This window comes from Lagenorhynchus albirostris, chromosome 4 (genome assembly GCF_949774975.1).
Source record: "Lagenorhynchus albirostris chromosome 4, mLagAlb1.1, whole genome shotgun sequence".
NCBI classification, from domain to species: domain Eukaryota; kingdom Metazoa; phylum Chordata; class Mammalia; order Artiodactyla; family Delphinidae; genus Lagenorhynchus; species Lagenorhynchus albirostris.
Genome location: NC_083098.1, coordinates 62,325,352 through 62,353,001, shown reverse-complemented (window position 1 = coordinate 62,353,001; position 27,650 = coordinate 62,325,352). Strand labels below are relative to the sequence as shown.

Genomic DNA, 27,650 nt, shown 5'->3' with positions numbered 1-27,650 from the left:
TTCTGTTTCTTTATCTGCAGAGTATTGGATCTAAAACATACCTTGTGTGTGTCATGTATGATATGTGTGAAAGTGATAAAATGTTAGAAAAGCAAGTATTGATTAATATTTTAAAATTTTGTAGATGCTTTCTAAAACTGCAACCAATCTTTGAATTTGACTAATAAAATTATTTGTTAAAGCTTTTTAAGACAGTAATACCCTTTTTATAGGGAAACCATGATTTAGGCATGTCTGAAATTTAAATTGATTAATTAACCTGCACAGTTATTTCATTCTGTGTTTAGCATGTCTGGATTTAGCATGTATAAAAGTTCATGTGAATGTTCAAGCTTTTGAAGTGGATATTTCTAATCAAGAACTAGTATTTCATGAAAAGATTTGTGTAGCACTGTATTTACTTAATTGCCTATTTTGCTGTCCTAGTTGTATGTTTTTTCTTTTGCTTCTACAGATATCTTATTTTTCAAGATCTGTTGGACCCACTTTTTACTGACTAGAGAGCTTTGACCTAAGAATAATTGAATATCTGAAAAACTTGGGTTTTAAAAAATCAAATTGTATGTTTTTATTTTTTATTTACAATATAACGTCCAAAAATTGTGTTTGCCACCATTCAGGTCTTCAGGGAATTTCCTCAGTGAAAACATGAACCCAGAGGATGAGAGAAGCCTTTTTGGTTGGCATATCTTGATTTTCAGTACCATTTAAGAAAATAAGTAAATAAAAATGATAACAGTCTGTATAGTATATATTCATTTTAGAAAAATGGTAAAGTACAGAAAAGCATTCTTACCAAAGAAATCAGTTACGATGCTATTCCAAGCATAGGTAATTTTCAGTGTTTTTTTTTTTAATTTTTATTGGGGTGTAATTGATTTACAATGTTGTGTTAGTTTCAGGTGTACAGCAGAGTGAATCTGTTATACAAATACATATATCCACTCTTTTTTAGATTCTTTTCCCATATAGGCCATTACAGAGAGTTGAGTAGAGTTCCCTGTGCTATACAGTAGGTCCTTATTAGTTATCTATTTTATATATAGTAGTGTGTATGTGTCAGTGTTATTAAGTAGCAGCAGTGACTCCAAGCACAGAGGAAGATACATTGTTACCTTTTCCATATCCTGTGTAACCTTGCTTTCCTTCTTATTATGCCTACATTATCTGTTTTAGTTCTCTTGAGTCACTGATTTCTGTCCCTCTTGGGGGATATTTGAACTCCATCTAACCTGTTCATAGACCTCAGGTTAATAATCCTTGCTATAATTTTAGTGGGCTTTCCTTTTTGGCTGGAGCTGTGATACAATTGTCCTATCTCATCAGTTTTTATGATTTTATACCTCTCTTTACGTCACCGTAGATTTGGAAGATATTTTTTGATGCCAGGATATTTAGTGTCAAAACATTTACCATTAGCTTTAGTTCCTTATTTGAAAAAAAAAATCAGTTTAAAGTAGTAAATACATAGTTGCATGTATTTCTAAGACTTATTTTATCCAGTTGGACTGGGTTGGGGGTAGGGAAGGTGATGGGGTAATAAACCTGAGTTCTAAATTTTCACGATCATTGACTGTATCAATTACAGTCAAGTTTCCTTGTCTGAACAAGTTATACTTTTATAGTCCATGCCAGCAGCCTCAAATGTTTTTGATTGTGTACCCCGTCAGTAATTTTCTTCTTTTAACTTACTTGGACATTATTTCAGACAAACAGGATAGCTGTAAGGATAGTACAAAGAATTCTTTTGCTTTTCAGCCACGTTCCACAAATGTTAACATTTTTACCACATTTGTCTTTCTGACTCATTCTTTCTCCCTCTTTTGTCAGTTGTAGACATGATGCTTCTTTGCCCCTAAATAGTTAAGTATGTATTTCCTAAAAAGTAGAATTCTCTTTTACTTAACTGTAGTACTATCAAAATCAGGAAATTGACATTGATACTTGTAATCTACAGATCTTGTTTAGATTTCACTAGTTTTTCAGTTGTCTCAGATAATGTGCTGTGTCAGTTATTGTATCTTTTAGTCTCCTTTAATCTGAAGTATTTCCTTAGTGTTTGTATTTCATGAATGAACTGTGACATTTTTGGATGCCTCTAAATTTAGGTTGGTTTGATGTTTGTTTACTCATGTATAGGTTTAGGTTTTGCATAGGAATATCACAGAATTTTTCTATTCATAGTGCATCATTCCAGGGGTTCCATGTTGTTGATTTGACCCACTGCTAGTGATGTTAATCTTGATTGCTTGGTTAAGCTGGAGTGTGCCAGATTTCTCGACTGTACAATGGTAATAAGTATTCTGCCCGGAGTACACAATCTTTGATAAATGTATGTTTATTTAAATATTATACACATGTATTTTTATTATTGTGCACATTTTAAAGCAGGTACAAACATTAGACATTAAAGGATGAGCTACAAATACAGAAGGTCTCACTTTTTCTTTTTGTACCCCAGTATATCCTTTCATACCTTATGGATTATATATACTCCTGACTTTGTAGACCAGAGCTGTGCATCATATCCTTTACTTTATATCGTTTTATAGGAATTATTCTTGTGTCTTGATCCTGAAATAAAAGCTCCTTGAAGGTTATGTTTTCATACTTCCGTAGCCTCAACACAGTAAGTACTCAGAAATAAATGCTTAATGTTAATGATTTTTCCCTGTTACTTTTTAATCTTTTTCTTCCAGATGGAGAACTTAATGTTCTAGATGATATTTTGACTGAAGTACCAGAACAGGACGATGAACTCTATAATCCAGAGAGTGAACAAGATAAAAATGAGAAAAAGGGTATGTAAGATTTCTATTTTTGTTAAAATAGCAAAGTAGAGATCAGTTTCTTAAGAAAGAGTCTTTGCTTTTGTACTTATTCCTTGAGGCACTTAGCACCAAAAGCACAATCATGAGAAGCAGTGGTACCCAATTCCATGTAAATGAGAGTAATATGTTTTTTTCCAAACGTGTGAAATGTCTCATGTATTTATTCCAGTGTTTGAAAGCTGTGTTTTCTTTATGATTGACTTTGGAGTAAAGGTATTTCAGAAAACATTTTAAAGAAGTGAGGCTTTTATTCTCTTATATATTTACCTGTTAAACTTTGGTGAAATAAGTCTAATACCCAAATTCTTATATATATTTTTTTCATTGTATTTTTAAGGTTCAAAAAGAAAAAGTGACCGAATGGAATCTACTGACACAAAGCGACAAAAGCCTTCTGTTCATTCAAGACAATTGATTTCTAAGCCACTGAGCTCATCAGTTAGCAATAACAAAAGAATGGTTAGTACAAAAGGAAAGTCAGTCACAGAGTATAAAAATGAGGAATATCAAAGATCTGAAAGAAACAAACGTCTAGAAGCTGATCGGAAGATTCGTTTGTCAAGCAGTGCCTCCAGAGAATCTTATAAGAGTCAATCTGAGAAAACATGTCTGCGGAAAAGGGATCCTGAAAGGAGGGTCAAATCCCCTACACCAGATGGTTCTGAGGTAGTAAATATTATTGCAGATATAATACAGAAAGCAGTTCTTTTTGAGGCTAGAACTATTTATTCACTCTGACCTTGTCTGTTATATGACTGCTGATTCCCTTTTTCTTTAAACATCAGAGAATTGGGCTTGAAGTGGATAGACGTGCAAGCAGATCCAGCCAGTCTTCCAAGGAGGAAGTGAACTCTGAAGAATATGGCTCTGACCATGAGACTGGCAGCAGTGGTTCTTCTGATGAGCAAGGCAACAACACTGAGAATGAGGAGGAAGGGGTGGAAGATGTGGAGGAAGATGAAGAAGTAGAAGAAGATGCAGAGGAAGATGAAGAGGTGGATGATGATGGAGAGGAGGAAGAGGAGGAAGAAGAAGAGGAGGAGGAGGAGGAGGAAGAGGAGGAGGAGGAAGAAGAAGAATATGAACAGGATGAGAGAGACCAGAAGGAAGAGGGAAATGATTATGACACCCGGAGTGAGGCTAGCGACTCCGATTCTGAATCTGTTTCCTTCACGGATGGGTCTGTCAGATCTGGTTCAGGAACAGATGGATCAGGTACTAATTTTTATATGTAAAGATTTGTCCTTTTTTTTTTAAATTTTTTTTCTTGAACATGTTTAAATTGAATTATAAAATTTTTGAGGCAATGGGGGGGATGTTAGTAAGACTGTCCTGTGATTTTTTTTTTTAATAGTGTGCTTTTGAGTATTATAAATGCACTTGAATAAGATTTACATATCTTAGTAAAGGCATTTCCCAGCTACAAATTGATTGTATTATAAATACACTAGTCTGATTGTTTCTCTATAAGGAAATGTATTTGAGGTTTTAATGTTATAAATTCTTAGATTTCCATACTAGTCAACAACAGCTTATTTAAACACTGATGTACTTGAGGTATATTCATATGGAACCTGTCTGCTAGGTATTAAAATATTTTCATGTTAAATGCCTCTAGATTTCCATCATGTGGCAACAGAAACCAAAATAAGTTTCTTTTTCTCTTGGGAGCACAAACTTTTCTTTCATTTTTGTACCTGTGGGTTGACTGACGGGCAGGGTCTCCAGAGGGCTGGGTGTAAAGGTACCAGATGGAAAATAAGAGTATAAAATTATTGTGGAGAGACTGGGTAAGAGGCATCTTGGGTCATTCCTTCAATGCTACATGCCCTGCCACTTTATCTGACCCATGAGACTTGAATATGAGAATGGTAGGTAGTTGCAGTCATTAGACTGAGGGAGCCCTCTTTTGGGGGGAAGTTCAGAGGGTAGAGCAATGAGAGGCCAGGGTACTTAGAGACCGCTGGTCACTCTGTGATGATTATACTCATGGCTGTCTTATGTAAAGATGCAGCCAGATCTCCTACATAGGCCAAATGTACTAAATATTGGAATACAAGAAAAATTCTATTCTTTTGATATATATGATAGTTAAATGTCATTATTATAGAATTTTATCATTTTAGTGTAGTACATTGTTAGTAAATCATATTTTTGATATAGTGTAAATGATAAGAGCAAATGACCAGGTATTTTCTAATTGGCAGCTGAAGTGCTTCTAGCCTTTTGCTCACTAGAGTTCTAGGTTTGGGAGTTTAGATAGGTTTTGACAGGGGGCTAAAGAGTTAAACTGAATAGATGAGTAGGGTTTGATATAAAAAAAAAACTTGTGGAATCTTTAATTCTACTATCCCATCATACTTTTTGCAAACTGATGGGATATACGTTTTGTAATTTATGATAATGGATAGCGAACAAAAATTGCATTGGCAATATGAATGAATGTTCATTTATTGTGGAGAATGTGTCAAACCTGTAAAAGTAGGGAACATTTTATTATAGGAATCTTCTTTTTGGTGTCCCTGTTAAGAACAATATTTCTTAGACTTGAACGTTTATCCTGTTTAAGTCAAACGAGGGAGACATATAAATACGTAGGGCCTGAAATAATGTAATTTTTAATAAATTCCTAGATGCTGATACTTAACAAGATACTTATTCATACTTTATGTTTTTTGTGGATTAGACATTTCAGATTGAATGGTAGCCAATAGTTTTATAAAACCTGGATATTAAAACTGTTAAGAGACTTACTGTTATAAAAGAGATACCTGCCTGGAACTCTTACTTTCCATATTAAAGGAAAATTTGTGGCTTTTCTTTGGAAGAGCTCTTATGTGGAACATTTTTTAAAGACTGTATTTAGTATGCAGGACATTATTATTTTTATTTTGGAGTGGTTTCTCTTTATAATAATGTGTGAGAGAAAAACGGGGTGGATCTGGAACTCCACCAGAGGTAAAAAATGTTTTTAAAGATTTTTAAATACAAGGGATCACAGTTTAGTTTTTGTGTCTTGAATTTTCTAGATTCAAGTTTATTTTACCTTATTTTTCTCAAAATTTTAGTAATTTCCTTATAAAAGTGACACACTTGGTGGTTGTTAAAGGTTTATTTGTTAGATGACTTTCTTTTTTTTTTTGCGGTATGCGGGCCTCTCACTATTGTGGCCTCTCCTGTTGCGGAGCGCAGGCTCCGGACGTGCAGGCTTAGCGGCCATGGCTTACGGGCCCAGCCCCTCCGTGCCATGTGGGATCTTCCCGGACCAGGGCACGAACCTGTTCCCTGCATTGGCAGGCGGACTCTCAACCACTGCGCCACCAGGGAAGCCCTCAATTGTTTTTTTGACCTGAGAATAATAGTCGGGAGAGGAGATCATAAACTTAAGAGCAGTGAAGGTTATTTATACAAAAAAGATAATAAATTCTTGGAGATTTTTCATGGTATGCTATATTTAACATTACATAAAAATTGTTGGGTGAGATCTTACTTCTGCTTCTATTATATTTCCTGCATCTTTTTTTAAAAAAATAAATTTATTTATTTATTTTTGGCTGTGTTGGGTCTTCATTGCTGTGCGCGGGCTTTCTCTAGTTGCTGCGAGCAGGGACTGCTCTTCATTGCAGTGCATGGGCTTCTCGTTGTGGTGGCTTCTCCTTTTGTGGGGCACGGGCTCTAGGCAAGTGAGCTCGGTGGTGCACGGGTTCTAGAGCGCAGCCTCAGTGGTTGTGGCGCATGGGCTTAGTTGCTCTGCGGCATGTGGGATCTTCCCGGACCAGGGCTTGAACCTGTGTCCCCTGCACTGGCAGGTGGATTATTAACCACTCCACCACCAGGGAAGTCCCTGCATCATCTTGGTGAGAGATTCTTTTAGTACTTAGAACCGTAAAGTATTATTTTTAAACAGCAGCAAGAGATATATTACCTTTGTCATCAATTTATAATGCTTAGATCCCTGACTATTCAAAGAGGAAAAGAATAAAAGAAACATGCTAGAATTTTTGAAAGAAATAATTAAAAAAATTTTTTTTAAAGTTATTTTTCTAATCTCTTTCATGTACATGTCATACTCATTGATTCAGTGAATTCAGTTCCTTCTGTGTGCCAAACACTATATAAGAATGTGTAGTCAGTGAACAAAACAGACATAGATGAGAAAGAGATTTGGGATATGACAAAAACTCCTGTTATCTGTTTGGACGAGATTCTCAGTCATTTTATACTAAAAGGCTTCAGTCTATTCTCTTGAAGTCTTATAGTTTACCCTGAGGGAGAGGATTTTAAAACTTAAAGGTCAGGTATCATTCAAGGCCAACAAACCTGTAAATAAATGCTTTTCTCTATAGCTAGTTATATAAATTTCATTATGTTCCCAAGTTGCTAGCTTTAAATGGGCCTGGCTTTGAAGTTGTGCCAATATGTACTGCTTTGCCTTTCCTTTTTGCCTTAAGTTAGGAAAATCAGCATCATTTACAAGCTTCTTGTTAACATCTATTTGCAGAAGGAATTAGTAGTAAATTACAAAGGGAAAAATGCTTAAACTAAAAGCATTTTTTAAAACTCCTTGGAGTTTTCCATCTTAAACTAGTTTAAACCTAGAATCCCCTTTCAAGAATAGAAGTAAAATATCTTTTCTATTCTCTTGCTCATGGCTTGTACTTTCAAGTTAGAAACTAGGTTCTGCCACTCAGGAACTGTGGGACCCTAGCCAAGTTGCCTAACCACACCACTAAGTTGAGGTTTCCTTTTCTGTAAATGAGAATAATGGGTATTATGTATCTCATGAGTTTGTTATGAGGATTAAGGGAAATAATTTATTTAAAGCTTTTAAAATAGGAGTTTGTGAAAGATCATTGATTATTATTTTTCAACATTCTGTTAACTTTTATAAAAATAAGTATATGCATTTTCTCCCATCATATTCCTTCTAGCTGAAAAGTAAAGGTGCTTATAGTGGTGTAATTAAAATACCAACAGAGACAGGAGAGTCTAATTCCATTTTAGGCCCTCATTTATATGCTTCCAAATTAAGCCTGAAATGGTTCTTATAGGTAATGCAAAAAAACCTCTTCTGTCTACTGAAGATTCCCAGCTTTTTAATAGAAATACATAGACTATCGCTGAGATTTTAGAGATAAATTTTAAATTGAATTTGAAAATAAGCAGTAATTCAGGAAGGAAGTGGTCAGGAAGAATGGAATTGAAGATACAAAAGCAAGCAGTGGCAACCAGAAGGGAGTCGCTAATTTACTATAGTGTAATTTAAAAAAAAAAAATTGAAAGGCTTTGGGTTCTGGGGTTCATCAGACATCTAAGATAGAATCAGAGTTGGAATTGTGATGAAGAATGATAGTATACTTTTTAAAAAGAGGACTTAAAACAGTGGTACTTGGTTCATAGAAGGGAACACTGTAAATTTAATTGAAAGAAAAGTTGTGTTTGCTTTGCAGAATTTTTTTCTCTTTTAAAACTTTAAGACCTTTTATATATAGGATAAGTAGTTCTTAATTATAGCTGTGTCTTTTTATTTGATTAAAGTTGGTGGGAGAAATAACAAAATGTCCTTAGTATTTGAACAGTGTCTGAATTGGAACATCTTAGGAAATTGAGGGGGTCAGGAAGGATTAGTAATGAATAATACTTAGGGATTATGCAAAATCCAGATGCATGGTGATACATTCTTGTTTGACTAACGGTACCTATATTGTAATGTTTTTAAGAATCTTGTCTGAATTCTTTTTTAGATGAGAAAAAGAAGGAAAGGAAGAGAGCTAGAGGCATATCTCCTATTGTTTTTGATAGAAGTGGAAGCTCTGCATCAGAGTCATATGCAGGTATTCTCATTTTATTTGTGATCATATCTGACTGATTCTAATGTAATCTGCTGTAAAAAGTGTGTGGAGGCTGTAGTTTAGCGTGAACTTGTTAATATTCATTAGTATTGATTTCTGGCATGTTCAGTGTAATAAATCTAGAGGAAACTAAGCTTTTTCTTATTATTTTAATCCTGTTCTGTTACTGCTTAAGTGGAATTTCACTTTTTTTTTTCTTGGAAGATGATGATTCAGTGACTAGTTTTCTGAGTGAGAAACTGTTCAAATATTTTTAAAAACATCCAAACAACCCAAAAAGCAAAACACTCGTACACATTGAGAAGTATTTTTTTTTGTGTGTGTGGGTGCGCCAGGAAGAATAATTTGTCTTGAATGAGAACTTTATGTGACAAGACTGTAGAAATTTTGTCTTATCTCTATTAAAGCTCAATCTGAACAAATGTACTTTGGCTAAATACAGGTTCAGAAAAGAAGCATGAGAAATTATCATCTTCCGTTCGTGCTGTCCGAAAAGGTATCATTTAAATTTGAAATTGTTTTCATTGCATGCTTCCTTAAAAGTCATTATTTTGCCTTATTGGTTCTCCATTAATAGTTGGTTTTAATGTAGTAATGTTCTGATATATTACATTAAGGGAAAAAAAATAATTTAGTCTTACACAGAGCTCCATGTTCACTTCTTACTGGGTATCTTTTAGAACAGTAGCGGACATTTTAGGACATCTTAACAGTTTTTGGACAGAGTGGATGGTATATATATTTTAGTAGCATAATGGTCTATTAGTAAATTTTAAATGATTAATGTGATAAAGATCTATAAAATTTATAGCCATTTTCACACTTAAAAATATGGATCTGATATATTAGAACATTACTATATTAGGTTTGCCTTCTTGCAAAATGCTGGTGTCTTTCTTAGCTTTGCTTTATTATGTGTTGTGGCTTAGCTTTCTAGGTTGAATGGGTGATTATGAATTTAAAAAGTTTAGCTGGGTTTTGGAGGGCTGATTTCAGTTAGTACAACTTATATCCCTCTGTGTGATAATGGCCTCTGTTTAATCAATTTGGATTTCTTTTTTTCAGATCAAACCAGTAAACTCAAATATGTCCTACAGGATGCGAGATTTTTTCTCATAAAGAGTAACAACCATGAGAATGTGTCCCTTGCCAAAGCTAAGGTATTAGCATCAGTTCTGTTGAAATATCCTAATCTTGAAAATTTAAATGTGAAGGTGGACTTGAGTATCACTTGAGTACATGACATACTGTAATTTTCATTAAAGCTTTAGAGATCCAGAGTCCAGTTGCCATGTAGGGTCTGCTTTTTTGACTGGTTAGGCAACCTAGTAGTAATTTGAGTTTTCTTTTAAATCTTTTGAAGATGAGTTTAGAAGTAAAAATATTCGGTATTTGAAGAATATATAATTATACGTTGTACTGAAAAAGCCGTGTTTCTTTGGATTTTTGTGTTTCTATACTCAATTGCTAGTTTATTATACTAATAAATTTTATAAAGTTTTTTTAGTTAACCAGTTTTGTTTTATATTGCTGCTTGTTTTACACCTTGAGATTTTCTTGAATTCTCTTCCGGAGAGTTTCTTTTACTTTTAGAAGTAAGATCACTTGGATTTAGAAGAAAAGGGAAGAGTTAGTTTTAGTTTAAAGCCCCACCCTGGGCTTTACAAAAGGGATATGCCCAGTTGCTATAGGATGTCATAAGGTTAATTTTTTAAAAAATGTTTTTGTTACAAAAATGCATCTACTTTTTATACCAACTATTCTAATATTTTTGTATTTTTGTCTTAAGAGAGTTTCTACTGACTTTGAGAAAGTTAAAATTACGCATTTTTTAAACTGTATTTCTGTCAATATTAATAATCCTATATTTCTAACTTAAGTTGAGGGTTACCCACTAAATTTTACAGATGGAAGGAATAATACACTAAATAGTGGAAGTTTATTCTGTTCTTTAGCTGGAGTGGATTTAGGCAGAAGTAGTTAAGCACCTAGTGAGAATGAGGTCTAGTATGTATCAGCAGATTAAACTGAATTAGAGGTTCTGGTTTACATTACCATTCCTGCCTCTTAATCTTTCATGATCAAAGAATTGTTTAAAATGCTTTGGAAATAATAACTATGTTCCAGCTCAACATAAAACACAGGTCTCTTCAGTCAAACTATTGATACATGAAAATTTGAACTTAAATAGAAAGAAGAGAGAAATGCTAGAAACTTGACAGAAATTCTTCACTTATGGATTTATTAACATGATCATTTTTAATTATTTGGTTAGTCACAGTTTTTAAAGAAAAAAATGTACACATTGTGATTCACCTTCAAACAAAATGTTTTTACCACAGTAAATGGTTCTGATTTTAAATTGTAGGTGATTGTTTTTATTATCTAAAATTCTAGCCCATATGATTTGATTGCCCCCTGTCCCCATGTGTTTACTAGTTGTTTTAATGATTTTGTTAAGGTTGGTAATTTTCTCCATATTTTTCCCAAGTTTTTAATAGATTATTCCATTATTTTGACATACATTATTCATAAATGTCCTATGAATAAATAGGACATTTATTCATTATAGCTTATTGGTAACCTTGGTCTTCTGCAAATGTAATTGGAAACATCAAAGATTTACATTAATTTCAATCTTTGATCTTTACATCATTTATATAGGGTGTATGGTCTACACTGCCAGTAAATGAGAAGAAATTAAATGCTGCATTCAGATCTGCAAGGAGTGTTATCTTAATATTTTCTGTGAGAGAGAGTGGAAAATTTCAAGGTAAGAGTAAAAATAATTTGGATATATAAAAACATTAATTATATTTGCATCTATATATTATGTTGTGATTTATTCCCCTAGGATTTGCAAGACTTTCTTCAGAATCACACCATGGAGGATCTCCTATACATTGGGTGCTTCCAGCAGGAATGAATGCTAAAATGCTGGGAGGCGTCTTTAAAATTGACTGGATTTGCAGGTAAATTACATACTTCAGTGTAGATAATTAAAGTTGCTCTTGTTTTGAATGGGCTACCAGTTGAGAATAATGTTAAAACTCCACAGTTATTTAGTTTTAATTTATTATTCTAATTATTTTCCCCCTTATTTTGGTGTCATTCCTAGGCTGATTGGGATCTATAGAGTTTATTTAACAATGTTAAAAGTAAAAGTAACATTAATATGCTTAGATTGTATTGTTCACCACCTTTATAATGTAATGTAGAATGCATAGGGCAAAGATTTATTTAGTCAAGAGTTTTATGTATTTCATTTGTTCTCTGCATTAGTATTATGGCAGTAAATTTACAAATCAGACAGTTGCTTATGTTATTAGCACATGTTTATGTTTAGTGATTTAACATGCCATTTTATTACTGTGGAGTGGGAAAATAGTCACCCTTTGACTTGGCTAATATAACATTTTGGAGGTGACTAATTTAGTTGTGAACAAGTAGTGTTTAAGGAAGTTAGCAAATCATGTTAGTTGGCATTGTGACCTTTTGAAACTGCAGTAGTTAAGATTTAAATGTTTGTTAGAAAAGTAGACTTACTTTGAAATCTGAGTTATGTACCACTTTTTTTGTCCTTACTGAATGATTGTACATTGTTTTAAAAAATGATTAAAGAAGTCAATTTAGATGATACAGAGAGACTTAACACTTCAGCAAATGGATAGTCTCTTGTCGAGAACTGCAAAATGGGGCAGAAGGCAGAAAGCTTTTATAGGATAAATAATAAAGAATAAGAAACAGACAAGAAAATATCTGATTAGATGGGGCCACACAGTCAACCTTCTTTGGGATGTGGAAGCCCAGAGTTGGCTTGGCGTTTGGGGATTGACTGACTGGATATATTGCATTTCTGGTCAAGTGGAGCATTCACAGGGACATGAAAGTTATCTAAGTTTCAGTTTGCTGGCCTAGCACTTGGACAGGAGTGGCTCCATCTTGGGCTTAGAAAGCTATTTCAACAATATGAAAAGCTAATTATTTAAGTGAACTTTATATGGCATACACAAATCTACTACCTGTAAAATTAACTTTAGCTAAATAAGAATTACCTGAAAGGGACCATATGGATTTTTTTGTATCATTAAGTCGGCTTAGGTGGATTTTTGATGAGGATAGAGGAATTGGATAAGAAAGAAAAATGCTGTTCATATTCAGAAGGCCAAGTAGCACAAAGAAGAGACATGAAATCAGAAACCATGGGGTGGGGGGTGTGAGTGGGGTGTGTGGATGGGATAGGGAACCACCTTTTTAATAAAGCAGATAGTCATTAAAGAGAAGAACAAAAGGCAAAGATGGGTAGTAATGTGGGCCAGCCTAAGGAGTTAAACCTTTGCTGTGGGACAGTGAGGAACTATGAAAATGGGCAGTGATACAGTAGAGATAGTGTATTAAGTTGATGTTTAATAGAGTAGCAAAAAGCTATATGCGCATATAAATATATCACCATTATTCATCCAGTAATTACTTTTTTTTAATAAATTTATTTTTACATTTGGCTGTGTTGTGTCTTCGTTGCTGCAGGCGGGCTTTCTCTAGTTGCGGCTAGCAGGGGTTACTCTTTGTTGCGGTGCGCGGGCTCTTCATTGCGGTGGTTTCTCTTGTCGTGGAGCGCGGCCTCTAGGCGCGCAGACTTCAATAGATGTGGCACTTGGGCTCAGTAGTTGTGGCTTGCAGGCTCTAGAGCACAGGCTTAGTAGTTGTGGCACATGGGCTCAGTTTCTCTGCGGCTTGTGGGATCTTCCCAGACCAGGGTTCGAACCCATGTGCCCTGCATTGGCAGGGGGACTCTCAACCACTGCGCCACTAGGGAAGCCCCCTGTCATTACTTTCTATAGGGAAAAATTAGAAGCAATCTAAATTCTCTCATAGGAAATTGGTTAAGTAAATTATGGTTTGTCACTTAAATGTAATACACAAAAATAATTGTCCATGAGATAACATGGAAAGATACAACAAATGAAAGGATACATAATTATAATGTTGGAATGCATTGTTAGGGTGGTGAGACTATAGATGATATTCCCATACTCCACTGTGCCCAGGGTTTTAAAATATAGATTTATAGTTCTTAATTTCTAAAGTTAAATCATAGTCAAAATTATAAAATTTAAAAATCTGGTGGCAGTTTATAGGGAAGACAAGGTGCCAATTATTTCTTAGCAGAGATAGACATTTTTACTTAATTTTTTGGATGGATAACTGTAAAGGCCAAAGGAGAGATTTGTTAAGTCTATGGTTTAATGACTAGAAACATTATTGGTGTCACTGGAAAATATTTGGAGGTGATGCTTTTTTAGGAGAAAAATAATTACCCAGTTTTAGATTGGTGGTAGCAAATTTTATTTTGAATGTTGCTTGTTTTGTGAACCTTCATTTTCAGATTATTGATAAGGAAATTTGTTTCTTAATTTTAGAAGATGAGTTTAATTTATTCACAGATTATCGTCTTAATTTTCTTCTTCATTGACTTACTGGCTCTTTTACTAACTCATTTGAAATATATATAGCTAGCATCAGAAGATAGGTACAAACCCAAATAGTCCATTCTGCTAAGATTTTGTGTAAAATTTTGTGTAGTAATGTTTTTTATTACTGTTAAGTTTTTGGTTTACCTGGAAAAGAATATTCTTAATTAAAAAAAAAACTAACTTTATTTTTAAATACTCATAAGTGCGTTAAAGAGTAATATTAAAATACTTCAGAGTTCTGAGGGGGCACGTGTTCTTATTACATTGACATTTCTTTGAGTAAGTCACTTGAACTCTTAGTTTTCTGTGTGAAATGAGAATTACATTTGACCTTCAGTGTTATACAAACCCTGAAGCCTTTGCTATCAGTAATAGTAACTGCTATTAATATATTTTCTTTTCAGATACGATAGTTATTAGAGTTTTATTTAAGCACCTTTTGGATTTAATAATAACTAGCCTTAAGTTTTTTGAGGTGTGGTCCCTGGATCACCTGCATCAGTAGTATCTGATTATTAAAATGCAGAATCGTTACATGCACCTCAAACCTGTAGGCACACCGGAGTTTAAAACTAGATGGTGCATGGTAGCAGATAGGAAAGGAGGCATTAAAAAGTGACTTAAGTTGCTGCTGGGAGTTAGATCAAAGTAAGGCTAAAATCTATAGAATGTCATTCAACCAGAATTAAATCTACTGACTATATTGTATTTTAACCTCACCCCTTTCTTGTCCATTCCAGATAACCCATTTCTCTTTTCTTTCATGGTTTCTCGATCCTTTTAGTTTTAATGACCAAAACAGCTGTCAGTACGTAAGAGCCTCTGTACAGTTTCATGTTCTTTTGTTAAATATGCCCCATTTTCTAAGCTCCTTAAGTCAGAGAATCACTGCCATGTTACCTAGGGTACTCACAGTAAAGACAGTCATCTCTAGGCTTTTTCATTACATGTCTGCTCAAAAGCTGATTTTTAGGATGCCTGCTCTATAATTGTGATGACCACAGATGTGCAGTTTCTCTTAGTCTTAATCTGAGCCCTGTTTTTCCTAAGGCCTCATAGTTCTCTGTGCTTTTCAGTCTGGGATTAATTTGTCGAAACAGTGGGCAGAGGTCTCTAGAATCTAGTTAGAACCAGTGCTACCAAAGAATTTTAACCCTAAGTGACTCAAACTGCTCAACATATGCCTTTTTTTTGGACCTAGGGTATTCCATTGCTAATGTTTAAATAACAGTGGTAACTCTGTACAATAATAATTTGTAACCGTCCTGCACTTTCGTAGTTGTAGGTTATTTATTCCTTTCCATAACCTTTTTTTAACTGGCAACTGAGAGGAAAAATCTGAGAAGCTATTAAAGTACAGTTTTAACTATAGATCTGCATCTGGATATTCTAGGCTTTTGATATGGACTTATTCTAGCTTAATGATAGTCTCTTTCCCCCTGCCTTCCCTGTAAAGGGTGTGTGTGTGTGTGTGTGTGTGTGTGTGTGTGTGTGTGTGTGTGTGTGTGTGTGTGTGTGTGTGTGTGTGTGTGTGTGTGTGTGTGCGCGCGTGTATGTAGATACATACACACATATTTTTATGTATGTATATACACTATTGAACCACTCTCGATGTGTGAGGTAAGATGTCTTTAAGGTGAGGAATCCAGTAGTAGTACCTAGTAGGCATTTCTGTACACTCTGCCCATTTCTCCCATACATTCACATCACCACCACCACAGATCATGCCACCTTGATACTTTAATTTTAGATATACTTCTCTTTTCCTGTAAATGTCGAAATATTTTCTGAGGTTTAAAAATAGTTGTGTAAAATTTGGGAGTTTAATATTCATCTTTAAGAAAATTCACATAAGGTTAGAATAAATGGTTATATAGCTGGTCCACTGGACCAGGTTATTTGCTTGTATTTTTTCTTCTCCATTATGTCTTTGCTCAGGTCCTTTTCATTGCTTCAAATGTAACCCTGCCTTACCTCTCTACATACGGCTTTTCCTGAGTCACTTTTCTTTCAGGCTTATCCCATATGCCACCTTTTCCAGGAAGCATTTTCTGATTGTTTTTTCTTTCTTTCCAAAATACATATGACCATGCACATTAAAAATAAAACTTCTGTACTCTATTTATGGTACCCATTCTTTTACAAAATAATTGTGTGTGCTTGTTTACTCTCTGATAAAAGCTGTGGAAGAAAGGTTAGGAATGCAGGCTCTTTATTTTATTCATCTTTGTATGTCTTTTGAGTAGTTTCATTTATATTGTATATATGTATATATATATAATCTTTAATTAAAGCATTTATTTAATTTGGTATTACTTTATGCACAAATAGATGAAACCTTATTGAATGATGTTAATTTTCGATTATTTTTTTTGACAAGTACTTATGTGTCATGTTTGTGTTCAGTGTTGTGCTGGGTTGATAAAGAACTATAAAAATACAGGGTATCTTTTTTTAACTTGGTGAGACCATTTTGCCCTATGGCTCAGCTTAGAGCCAGAGTTTGTTTAAATTATTTAGGTATAGCACTGTAGTGTAAGTGAAGGGCATAATTAATACATGCAAATATAGGAATTTATGAATAAAAACATTTGTGTTGTCAAGAGCCATTCCATGTGTGGTGGGGAGTATTGCCTTATCAAAAGGAGGGAGGACATTTGAATCTGGGAAAGCAGCCCTGAACCAAGGATAGGGGGCATGTATTTTCATTTGGTATTAACTGCCTGGTTAAGCTTCATCTCTTTGTGATCAGTTATTAAAAAATACAAGATTTTTAGGGGCTTCCCTGGTTGCGTAGTGGTTGAGAATCCGCCTGCCGATGCAGGGGACACGGGTTTGAGCCCTGGACCGGGAAGATTCCACATGCCGCAGAGCAACTAAGCCTGTGCGCTACAACTACTGAAGCCCACATTCCTGGAGCCTGTGCTCCACAATGAGAGAGGCCACCGCATTGAGAAGCCCGCTCATGGCAACGAACAGTAGCCCCCACTCACCACAACTAGAGAAAAGCCCGCGTGCAGCAACAAAGACCCAACGCAGCCAAAAAAAAAAATAAATTTATTAAAAAAAAAACACAAGATTTTTAGTACACAGAAGCAAGAAATATGCTAAACATTTGATATGTTATTTCATATGTAGACTGCTTAAAACAAGTATGAAGAAGGTGGTGATATCCTTGTTTATAAGATGAAGAAACTCAGGCTCAGAGAAGCTGAGCGATAGCTGGGATTAAACCCCAAGCTGTCTTGGTTTCTTAAGCGTATTGTTTAGCTTTTTTAAATTTTGAGAACACCTGAGAATGTGGAAAGAGTGTGTCTCTGAAGGGGGCTCCCTTTCTGGGGAATAAGCTCTATCAGTCTTAAATTTTAGTCATATTTAAATCATGATTAACATAGGAATTCACTACTAAAGTAGTATAAGGATTCTGCAAAGTAATGTAATATTACTTTGTATTTAGGCGTGAATTACCCTTCACTAAGTCGGCTCATCTCACCAATCCTTGGAATGAACATAAGCCAGTAAAGATCGGACGTGATGGACAGGTTTGTTGTTTTAATTGATTCTTTAAAAAACATATTTAATCAACCCTTTTAGAGATCTTTATTGAAGGATATTCTAAAACCATTTTTGATTGAATTTGTGGGAAAGATTAAGGGAAAATATTCTTATTTGGAGTTTGTGATTACTGTGATTTTGATTGATTAATCTGACTTCCGTTAATGTTGAAAGGTAGCTTTATATGGTACTTCATTAATACAATTGAAGGAAAAGTTTTCAAAGAGAATTGGCATGATTTTTACATGCTTTTTCATTATGTTATTACTGTTTGACAGATTCTGAACTTTGTATAATATATTTTAGAAATGCCATTTAATGTCTTTGCTGAAGTTTTCTGAGTAGAAGGAAGCTTTATGAAAAGGAGATAAGTATGTGTAGTCAGGTTTTCAAATCTGCAAATGAAATTAAAAGTGTGCCGTGACTTAAACCCAAACCTGTGAACCTTACGGTTTCTACATGTAATTTTGAACCAGGTTTTCATTGCTCCTAAGTGAAAATATTGGTAATTGAAAATAAAACTTAATTTTAAAAAGTCTGTAGATTAGTCTGTTTTTCTAGTTAATATAATGTATTTAAGTGCATTTAGCAATTTATTATTATGAAAATTGTTGACACACTAACACGTTTTTCCTCCACTGTATTGAGATGGATGACTTTGTCCTGATACTTCTGTGTTTTGCACAAAGAAATATTCCTTTGTTGCAGAGGGAGATTGTCACAGACTTTTTGTATAGTTAACGTTGGAGATTCTACACTTTTAATTTTTCCCCTTATATAAATACGTGAAACACTTTTAAAAGGTTTTTTAGAAACCTTTCAAGGAAATTTATCGGAATCTCATACGATCATCAGCCTTGGGAAGGAAGCCTCCAAGTCAATCTGTTTTTGTTCTTGTACATCAGGAAAATACAAGTCTATTGAAAGTTTCTCCTTTTTTTTCATCTTGTAAATTACTACTTTCCTATTCTAGGAAATTGAACTTGAATGTGGAACCCAGCTTTGTCTTCTATTTCCCCCTGATGAAAGTATTGACTTGTATCAGGTCATTCATAAAATGCGTCACAAGAGAAGAATGCATTCTCAGCCCCGGTCAAGAGGACGTCCATCCCGTCGAGAACCAGTCCGGGATGTGGGAAGGTTAGAAACGTTCTTTGGACTGATAATAGGCACATGTATCAGAATAACATGATGGAGGAATGTGATTCGTCAAAAGTTTGTCCTGCGGTAAAGAAGAAAGAGAAAATCCTCAAATCAAGCTGCATGGACTAGTTTGTGGCTTCATTGAGGATTTCACATGGTCATCTTGGTCTCAGTCATTTTTCAAGAGGAAAATGGGGATCTTTCCTTATGCAGAAAAAATTATCTGCTAAAGAGTGATAACCAGTTTAGATTAGATAATAATCTGATAATACAATGTATACCATTGAAATGAGGTAGGCCTTTGTTGCTAAGAACAGGCTAGAAAGGAGGAAGAGGAGGAAGTCTTTATTTGCAAAAATTGTTAATATTTTGTAAAAAGCCTTTTCTTTCAGGTGTGTCTCTGGATAAGCCTTATCAGATATGGGACTTTTATAAAGGATCACTAATATTTTTTCAGAAGATGACGCCTCATTTAGAGGATAAAATATTTTAAGTTATTTTGATATTCAAGAGGAGCATTATTGGGACTGTTTCAGATTTTACCATCGTGATGTGTTAACCCCATTGTCAAATATTGTCTAACTTGTACCCAGTGAATTCACACATCTTGCTGAGCTTCTGAAAACAATAGGTTCTTTCCAAAGGGGATCAAGTGGCCCTGGGAGACCCGGCAACAAACCAAAAAGAAGGGCTGTTGCTGTGTCTGTTTACAGCTTTTCCAGATGCTGGCAGTACCTGTGGACTTAAAGTGTTTTTTAGAGGATCGCCATGGTTATTGATCACTACTTATGAACTAAACAGCATTTTCCAGGAAAAGGGGGTTTAACTTGTTACAGAATTGGAGAAGTCTTTGCAAAGGACTGATATATGCCCTTCTACCCAACACCTTCCCCTGTATAGATTTGCATACAGCTAAATCTAAAATATTCTGCTAAAGACTGTTGGATGTGTGGTTGATGGGATGAAACCTTTGGTTAAGTTTCCTTTTGGTGGAAACATCCTGTGGTAGGTACAGATAATCCAACAAGAGTCCCCATTTCTTTGAGCTTAAGAAGAACACTGTCAAGTAGGTAGGAGGAAACCTGGCAGAGCCCCCTTATTTTTGGCCTAAAAGGACTGAGCACCAAGATGTCTTTTGAAGTTTTAAGCTAAGAGGTTTCCAGTGCAATACAGTACATACAAGTGAAGTTTTTACCTCAGTTTTGCAATGGACTGTAAACTATACTTACACTACACCTTCTCTCAAGCCTGCCAGGGCCTCCATATTTGTATGTGGCTTACAGCTTAAAGTCAGTAGTTGGACTACTTTATGAACTGTTACTATCATGTTTTATACCGGTCGTAAATGCACTCCCCAAACTACAAGAAAGCGGTATGTTTATTTTTTTAAACCAGCTTTTAATTTTCTTAGTCTTATTTATTGTAGATGCAACTGTTTTTATTCTGTTGGGGGGCTTGGGTTTGTTGCAGCTTTGTAGTTTGAGTGAACTTGTGTTGCAAAAGTTAATGAAAACAGTTAATATGCAGAGAAATAGCTGGAAAACTAGTGATACCAGGTTATTATGGAGTTTTTTACATTAAGGGTAAAAAGGTGTATTTATTATTACCTTAAAAACTTGGATTTTTGTTCTTCTTTTGTGTAGCTCTTTATTAAATGCTAAGTAAAATGAAGTGTATTTAATGATGTATTTACATTAACCATTGAGATTTATGGAAGATAGTGAAGAGCAGCCCTCTGCAGATAGTAAAGTTGTCACCTTCTAAAGAATACACTTTGAACTCGTTTTATGAACTCTGTTAAAACTCTGCCCCATTACGTGCCAGTTTTATTTTAAGGCATTGTCTCTGGAAAACATTCCCATAATTCCTAAATGTTATTAACTTTAGAAATTGGTTTTTCAAAGTATTAAGGTTTTCAAAACTTTTCTGTAAAGTCACGTTTAATTATCAAATTTTCTGTATGATCATGTGAAAAGTGTAATTTTGTGCAAAGCAGAAGAAAAATATTTAAGAAATTCTTAATTTTCTTTAGACTTAGCCTAAAATGACATTAATACGTTTAAATATATAGATTTTAGAATTACCTGTTGTGTAATGATGATAGTTTTTTTTCCCCCTTTCTTTTACCTGAATGGAGACTTTATTTGGGAAAGTGTTTTGTTAAACTGGATATTTATATTAGTTTGAGGGCAGCTCATTTACTTTTGTTTAGATTACTAAAATGTGATGTACGTATTTTGAGCAGGTTACTCTTTGCCAGTGCCTCGTCATAGCATGAGGATTACAGAGACTATCTATTCCAGCGATACATCTAAGGATTGGTGTATAGTAATTACTTTGAGGAATTAGAATTTAGGAATTTTAAGGTATTTGCTCACCAAAAATGAGGGTGTTATTTTAAAGGAAATAATGAGCTTTTTTGTGTGCTTATTTCTGTCAGAAACACTTGCTTTGCTGTTTGTTCTCCCAGCAGTTTTTGGTTTAATTTCTAATGTGTCTAATTTGTGTAGGCGTCGACCAGAAGATTATGATATTCATAACAGCAGAAAGAAACCAAGGATTGACTATGCCCCTGAGTTTCATCAGAGACCAGGTTAATATTTTATAATCCTGCAGATATTTGACTTGAAATTATTAAAAACAACAACAACAACACAAACTTCTATCATGACCCTATAGTTTTAAAAGTGAGAAAACTTTAGGATGCGACTACTTAAACCTTAGGAAATTATTAATCACATAGTAATTCCTCTTCTTTGTTAAGGTTGTTTATTCTAGTGTGACTCATTATCATAATCTGTTAATTATCTGAAATTACTAATTTATCATTATTGCACAAATGGAAACTGCACTTGTGCTTTTAAGATTAAATGTAGTTAGGGAAAGCAGTGATCTTACACTGTATTAAGCTTTTTATTCCCTTTGATACTTAGTATTTCATGTGTAAACAGCTTTAAATGGAAACGGAAATAATGCTGTATTTTTCTAAATAAAAATACCTTTGACATCATTTTTTTAGAGAGGAATGGGGAATGCTTGGTTTAATCTAAAAGCAGCTTTTCAGTTAGTCTTTCCCTTACTGGAATTGAAAAAGGCAAAGTGTATTTAAGAGAAGATATTTAAAACAGTCAGTGATACACGTATAAAAATTAGGCAGTTTGGAAGTTGGTGTTAGCATTACAGCACTGTATGTGGCAAGTGGCTTGATAAGCCTCATTCTTCTCCAAAATGGGATATTCCAGAGAGTAAAATTAAATTTTTCCCCAGTAACTTGGCCACTCAGATTTTTTTACATTTTTAATTTACTGAGTACTTATGAAAAGGAGGGAGAATATTTCTCTTATTACCATGGTTCTTTCACTTATTGATAAAATGTATATATCTTCATTTTTGCAACTTTTGTTAATTTTGCTTTTCTCCCTGTACGTTTGCATTTTTTAAAACTATGGTTGACTTAGCAAGACTTGTGTATACTCAAGGTAGAGGTAAACATTTGTTTTAAGGAAGCCCTATTACGGTGTCTTCAAGATAATTCCTCTGCCCTTACCTTCCTTACGGTGCAGCATGAAGAAATTTCTGTCTAGCAAGAAGTGGGGTGTGAATTTAGAAGATCCATATGAAAATCTCTCTAGCAGTTTATAATTCTGTGATAATCAGTAAGTTATTTAGTTACTTTTATCATGTAATCTGAGAAGAAAATCTGAAAGTGGAATAATACAATAATAGCATCACTATTATTACATGGGAAGAATTGAATTGAGTGGTAAGGAAGGTTTAATTATAATGCCATAATAAAAAACATATATTTGATATACTAAAATGCTTGATGTTTAAACAGGGTATTTAAAGGATCCACGATACCAGGAAGTAGATAGGTAAGTTGGGTTCACTCTTGCTTAGTTTTGAATTACATTCTTGGAACTGGTTTATGAATTACCTGAATTTAGTTTCACAAATCTTATTCCCAACAGACGGTTTTCAGGAGTTCGCCGAGATGTGTTTTTAAATGGGGTAAGCATCTCACTTTTTAAATTTAATGTACATAAAATCTGTATATGATTTATAACTTCTGGGCATTTTATTTATTTATTAACATTATCATCTTTCATTTTAGTCCTACAATGATTATGTGAGGGAATTTCATAACATGGGACCACCACCACCTTGGCAAGGAATGGTTTGTATTATTCTGTTTTTGCAAGTTATTTAACTTCATTTGCAGTTCCATACATTTTGAGTGCTTACTTGGAATGTGATTGTTACAGTTACCCATTAGGAGACTTAAAATACGTATCTTTGGTGATATATACTTGCATGCTGTTTTTAAAACTAAAGGCTAATGAATGATTTGATTTATATTAATAGTACCGGCTTAATTGATGAGTATTATGATCTATTATTGTAGTGGCTAGTAGTGCAAACTCTTCGGGGTTCAGATACCTTCCCTTCTCAACTCTGACCTTGGACAAGTTTCATAATATATTTTTTTCTTATAGCTTTCCTTATCTGTAAAACTCGATAAGCATCCATTCATTCTTTGGCTCATCAAACTAATATTTAGAACCTACTCTTTGCAGGCACTGTGCTTGCTCTGGGTATATGTTGGTGAATAAATTGGGCATTATGTCTATCCTTTTATGGCTTAAAATTTAATGGAATAGTTATTAATATCATTTAATGTCAACCTCAGGATTGTCAAGAAGCTAAATATACAAAATACAAGTTAAGTTTAGCATAGTGCCTGACCCTAATATTCAGTAAATTCTCTATATTAAATAAGGTTAATTAAACCCTATTCCTAAACTTTTAAGAAAACTGGATATTCTTCTTAGAATATATCTTAAGGTATTGAGGATAGCTGAAGCATTAATCCCTAAAAAATAAAAAAACTTGGAAGTTTAAGTAGTTCTGATTGTTTCTTAGCTTTTTTATCTTAAATGCTGCCTGTAATGTGGCATTTCCATCTGACTTTTGTTTCACTTAGTTACTCTGTACAGATAGATGAATTATGAGGTTACTTTCCTTTAGATTCTATGAAATTAAAGAAAATATTTAATAATATTATCTTGGCACTAATTAGGGGGAGAAGTACCTTTGATTTTCCATTATTTTATAATGGCATTTAAAAGTTCATTAGCCCCTGAGTTTTTTTTTTTTTTTAAGAATACATTTGTACATAGTGGTTAAGATGACTGATTCTAGAGCCAGAATGCCTGATGTTGTGTCTAACTTCCACCCCTTTACTAGCAGTGTGATCTTAAGCAGGTTACTTAACCATTTGGTGCCTCAGTTTCCCTTTTGTAAACTAGGATTACGTAATAGTACCTATCTGTAGGGTTGCTGTGAGAATTAAATGAGCCATGTAAAGTGCTTAGGACAGTGCCTGATCCATAGTAATCACTATGTAGTGAGGGCTCGCTGTTTTTATTAGTATGTAAATGGTATGTATAAATGTTAAATTTTGGAAGATATGTAATTAGAGAGTTTATTACACACATTTTCAACAAGCAAATAAAGAGGGTATTTTGACGAATCCTAATGCCATCAAAGTAAACGGCTTGTACAGAGTAAATTATTTGTTTGGGATGGGTGGTTTGGATAGGGGAATTCTAAGAATGGTTTGTTTACAAGGATGTTTGGTAGATGCTTATGGAAGTGGTTTTCTTTTTTTAGACTCCTTATCCTGGAATGGAACAACCTCCACACCATCCTTACTATCAGCACCATGCTCCACCTCCTCAAGCTCATCCCCCCTACTCAGGACATCACCCAGTACCACATGAAGCAAGATACAGAGATAAACGAGTAGTAAGTGAATGAGAAGGCAGAAGTATGAGGGAACTACTTAGAATTCTGTAGATAATTTGAATGTGAGGGATACCAGATTATGTTGAGTGGTAGACGGTTTCACATTCTTATTGAAGGCTGTTTTTGAAGTAATTCACAACTTGTTTTTATTAAAAATGGCTAGTTTCTTTGATTATTTAAGCAGACTATATTTGAGTTTGAGATTTCTGGGTCTTCAGTATAGTAGTTGGGCTTAGTTTATTAAATGTTATACACACACACACACACGATGACTCTGTGCTGGGCCACATAAACATCCTTTTATCTTCCCACATGACGAAGAGCATGCATATCTGAGAGGACCAGTCAGAGCAGGAGTTTCCTAGCCTATCTTTGAGATACTTTCATCTGTCATTTATTTCCTTATCCTCATAAAGATACTAATCCTTCAAAATAAAGTCATACTAGGATCTTTAATGTTCGGTTAAACAATTTGAGAATACTAATTGACTAATAGACATTAATTTAATAGTGTTTTTTTTTTTTCAGTCACAGAAGAAGACATATACAGCCTATATGTATGATGAAATCTTAGTTGACTAGCTGGATTGTGTTTTTAAAAATGCCTTTTGTAAATGATCATATTTTCAAAAGAAGTTTTTCTGAGATTGCTTTATCAAAATGTACTTTTAAACAAGTTCTATTTCTGTTGTAGCTTTTTTGTTACTATATATGTATATATTTCATACTTAGGTAATATTCACATATTTATTATATGGGAAAGGTAGTGTGAAATTGTTTTTGAACCTTATATTCTATATATTTAAGCTGACTTTTGAAGAGACCAATTTCAGTAAGTAAAGAACTGAGAACTAAGAGTAGAAATCTAGAGCAGGGGTCAAGTTTAGAAATATCCACGGTAACAACCTTGCACCTCAGTTGCTTATGTTACCCTTCGTTGTCTTCCTCAACCTTTTGTGTATTATTAGCTCTGTGTGGAATAGACTACAATCTTAATGCAGTACATATTTTCTTAAAATTCTGTCAAATTCCACAAATTGTCATTAACAATGATTCAGTCTGAAAAAAATCAGGAATGGAAGAATTCTTAATTTCACCTTTAGAGGGCAGAGTTGGTTTGGTTTAGTTTGTAGACTCAGGAGGAAAAATAAGTAGAGCTCACCTGTTGCAGAAAAACATTGATGACATTTAGCGTAGTTGACAGCATGTATTGATGTATTTATTGATCATGTGGTTGATGGTCATCAGGTGATTATTTTGGCATAAATCTAACTAAAGGGATTGGATGGAGAAATCATCAAAGTTAAATAGAAAACTGCATGAAGTGATTTTTTAATGAGATTTGAATAATCCTCTGTTGTAGGTGTCTAATTAGTAAGACATCAAAATCCTTTCTCTAAACAATGTCAGAATTACATTCTGTGAATTAATAGGGCATTTCTTTAGATTCTTTCTCTACAATGAAGGGACACATAAATTCCATTTGATTTTTGACATACCTTACCCATTTCTTACCTTTTCTAGCATGATTATGATATGAGGGTGGATGATTTCCTTCGTCGAACACAAGCTGTTGTCAGTGGTCGGAGAAGTAGACCTCGTGAAAGAGATCGGGAGCGAGAGCGAGACCGCCCTAGAGATAACAGAAGAGACAGAGAACGAGATAGAGGACGTGATAGAGAAAGAGAAAGAGAGCGATTATGTGATCGGGACAGAGACCGAGGGGAGAGAGGTCGATATAGAAGATAATGTGCTTTTGGAAGCACTGATTGTTTAAAAATAAAAAGAATCTTGTATTTTTCTTTTTGTGTGTGTTTACAAGTAGTAAATTTATTTTCAACTGTCTACTTAAAGTTCATTGTGTAGAAGGATTTATTATGACCCTCTTTGTTCCAAGCATGCAGTATAATAAGAACTGGAAAAACTGAAATCCTCCAAAAAATGCACAGTTGACAATTTGAGTTGAGACTTTTATTGGGGCAGAATGGAACAGTCCAAGAATGTAGATATTGATTCAGTCTCCATAAATGTTCACCTACATATAGTATGTTCATCCTAGAGTTATTTTTTGTTTTCTTTCTTTTGAATCTTGATGGATGACTGCCACAATATTTTGCTTTGATGTATTTCTAAATGTAGGTGCACACGGTTCAGTAAAAATAATGCTGCTATCAAGTATGCAAATATTGAAATATGATGGTTTGACTGTATGGCAGTGTTGTAGCAGCCTCTTGGTTTTTCCTTTTTTTAAACCTTAAAAAAAGTCACTTTTTATGTTTCTTCCGTCTTCAATGATGACAGCAATATTAAGAAGACATTGCTATCTAATTTTTAGTCTTTTTAGATAAAAAATTCCTATGTTCAGTAGCATGGTTGATGCTATTGTTTAGCCTTCCCCTCCAAACTGTATACATTGGCTTGGAATGTTCACAACTTGCGTGTGTGGCAGCGGAAGATAATTCCCATATTCTACATTGCTACTGTTTTGTATAAAATAAATTGGTAAAGATTGACACTTACGTCTTGTATTTCTTTCTTGTCTGTATGCAAGTTTGTTTCCTTATATATTAGTGGACATAAAAGAATGCTTTGTGTTCAGGAATTGTGGGAACCCCATTTGTCTCTTTTTGCATATTTTATCAGAAATGATTAACTTACATCAATTATATTAAAAGCTTACTTATATTTCTAATATAAGAACTAATGGTACACAGTGGAGTTTCGTTAGTATTTTGGTTAAGTATTCATCTGATAACATTTTTGGATCTCCTCTGATTATAGGATTGTTTTTTCAGGTTTTGTGTTGGTTTGTGTGTAACTTTGATAAGTTAGCTACTTTAGGTATTTTCTATTTTACTTTTAGAATACACTTTTAAAATTTAGCCCTCTTATAGTTACTTATTTTAAGTTAATCAAGTTAATCATCAATCCCTCTCAGTAATAACAAGCTGTATAAAATACAGTTTATGAGAGTTTTTTTTGTACTT

The 27,650-nt window shown here is 34.2% G+C and overlaps 1 protein-coding gene across 4 annotated transcripts in view; it reads left to right on the top strand.

Moving 5' to 3' along the window:
* The window catches only part of YTHDC1 (YTH N6-methyladenosine RNA binding protein C1), a 34,660-nt gene extending 7,478 nt beyond the window's left edge, over positions 1-27,182 (top strand). The window contains exons 2-17 of one of the 4 annotated variants that reach the window (XM_060148067.1): positions 2,700-2,801; positions 3,169-3,497; positions 3,617-4,046; positions 8,576-8,665; positions 9,126-9,179; positions 9,749-9,843; positions 11,348-11,456; positions 11,538-11,655; positions 17,615-17,699; positions 18,686-18,852; positions 21,366-21,448; positions 22,694-22,730; positions 22,827-22,866; positions 22,970-23,032; positions 24,529-24,663; positions 26,188-27,182. In XM_060148067.1, the coding sequence (XP_060004050.1) occupies positions 2,700-2,801; positions 3,169-3,497; positions 3,617-4,046; positions 8,576-8,665; positions 9,126-9,179; positions 9,749-9,843; positions 11,348-11,456; positions 11,538-11,655; positions 17,615-17,699; positions 18,686-18,852; positions 21,366-21,448; positions 22,694-22,730; positions 22,827-22,866; positions 22,970-23,032; positions 24,529-24,663; positions 26,188-26,412 (2,162 nt within the window). In that variant the 3' untranslated portion in view covers positions 26,413-27,182. Of the gene's footprint in view, positions 1-2,699; positions 2,802-3,168; positions 3,498-3,616; positions 4,047-8,575; positions 8,666-9,125; positions 9,180-9,748; positions 9,844-11,347; positions 11,457-11,537; positions 11,656-17,614; positions 17,700-18,685; positions 18,853-21,365; positions 21,449-22,693; positions 22,731-22,802; positions 22,867-22,969; positions 23,033-24,528; positions 24,664-26,187 lie in introns of all 4 variants that reach the window. The other 3 variants (XM_060148066.1, XM_060148069.1, XM_060148068.1) reach the window with 3 other exon arrangements.
* The last annotated feature ends 468 nt before the right edge of the window (positions 27,183-27,650 follow it).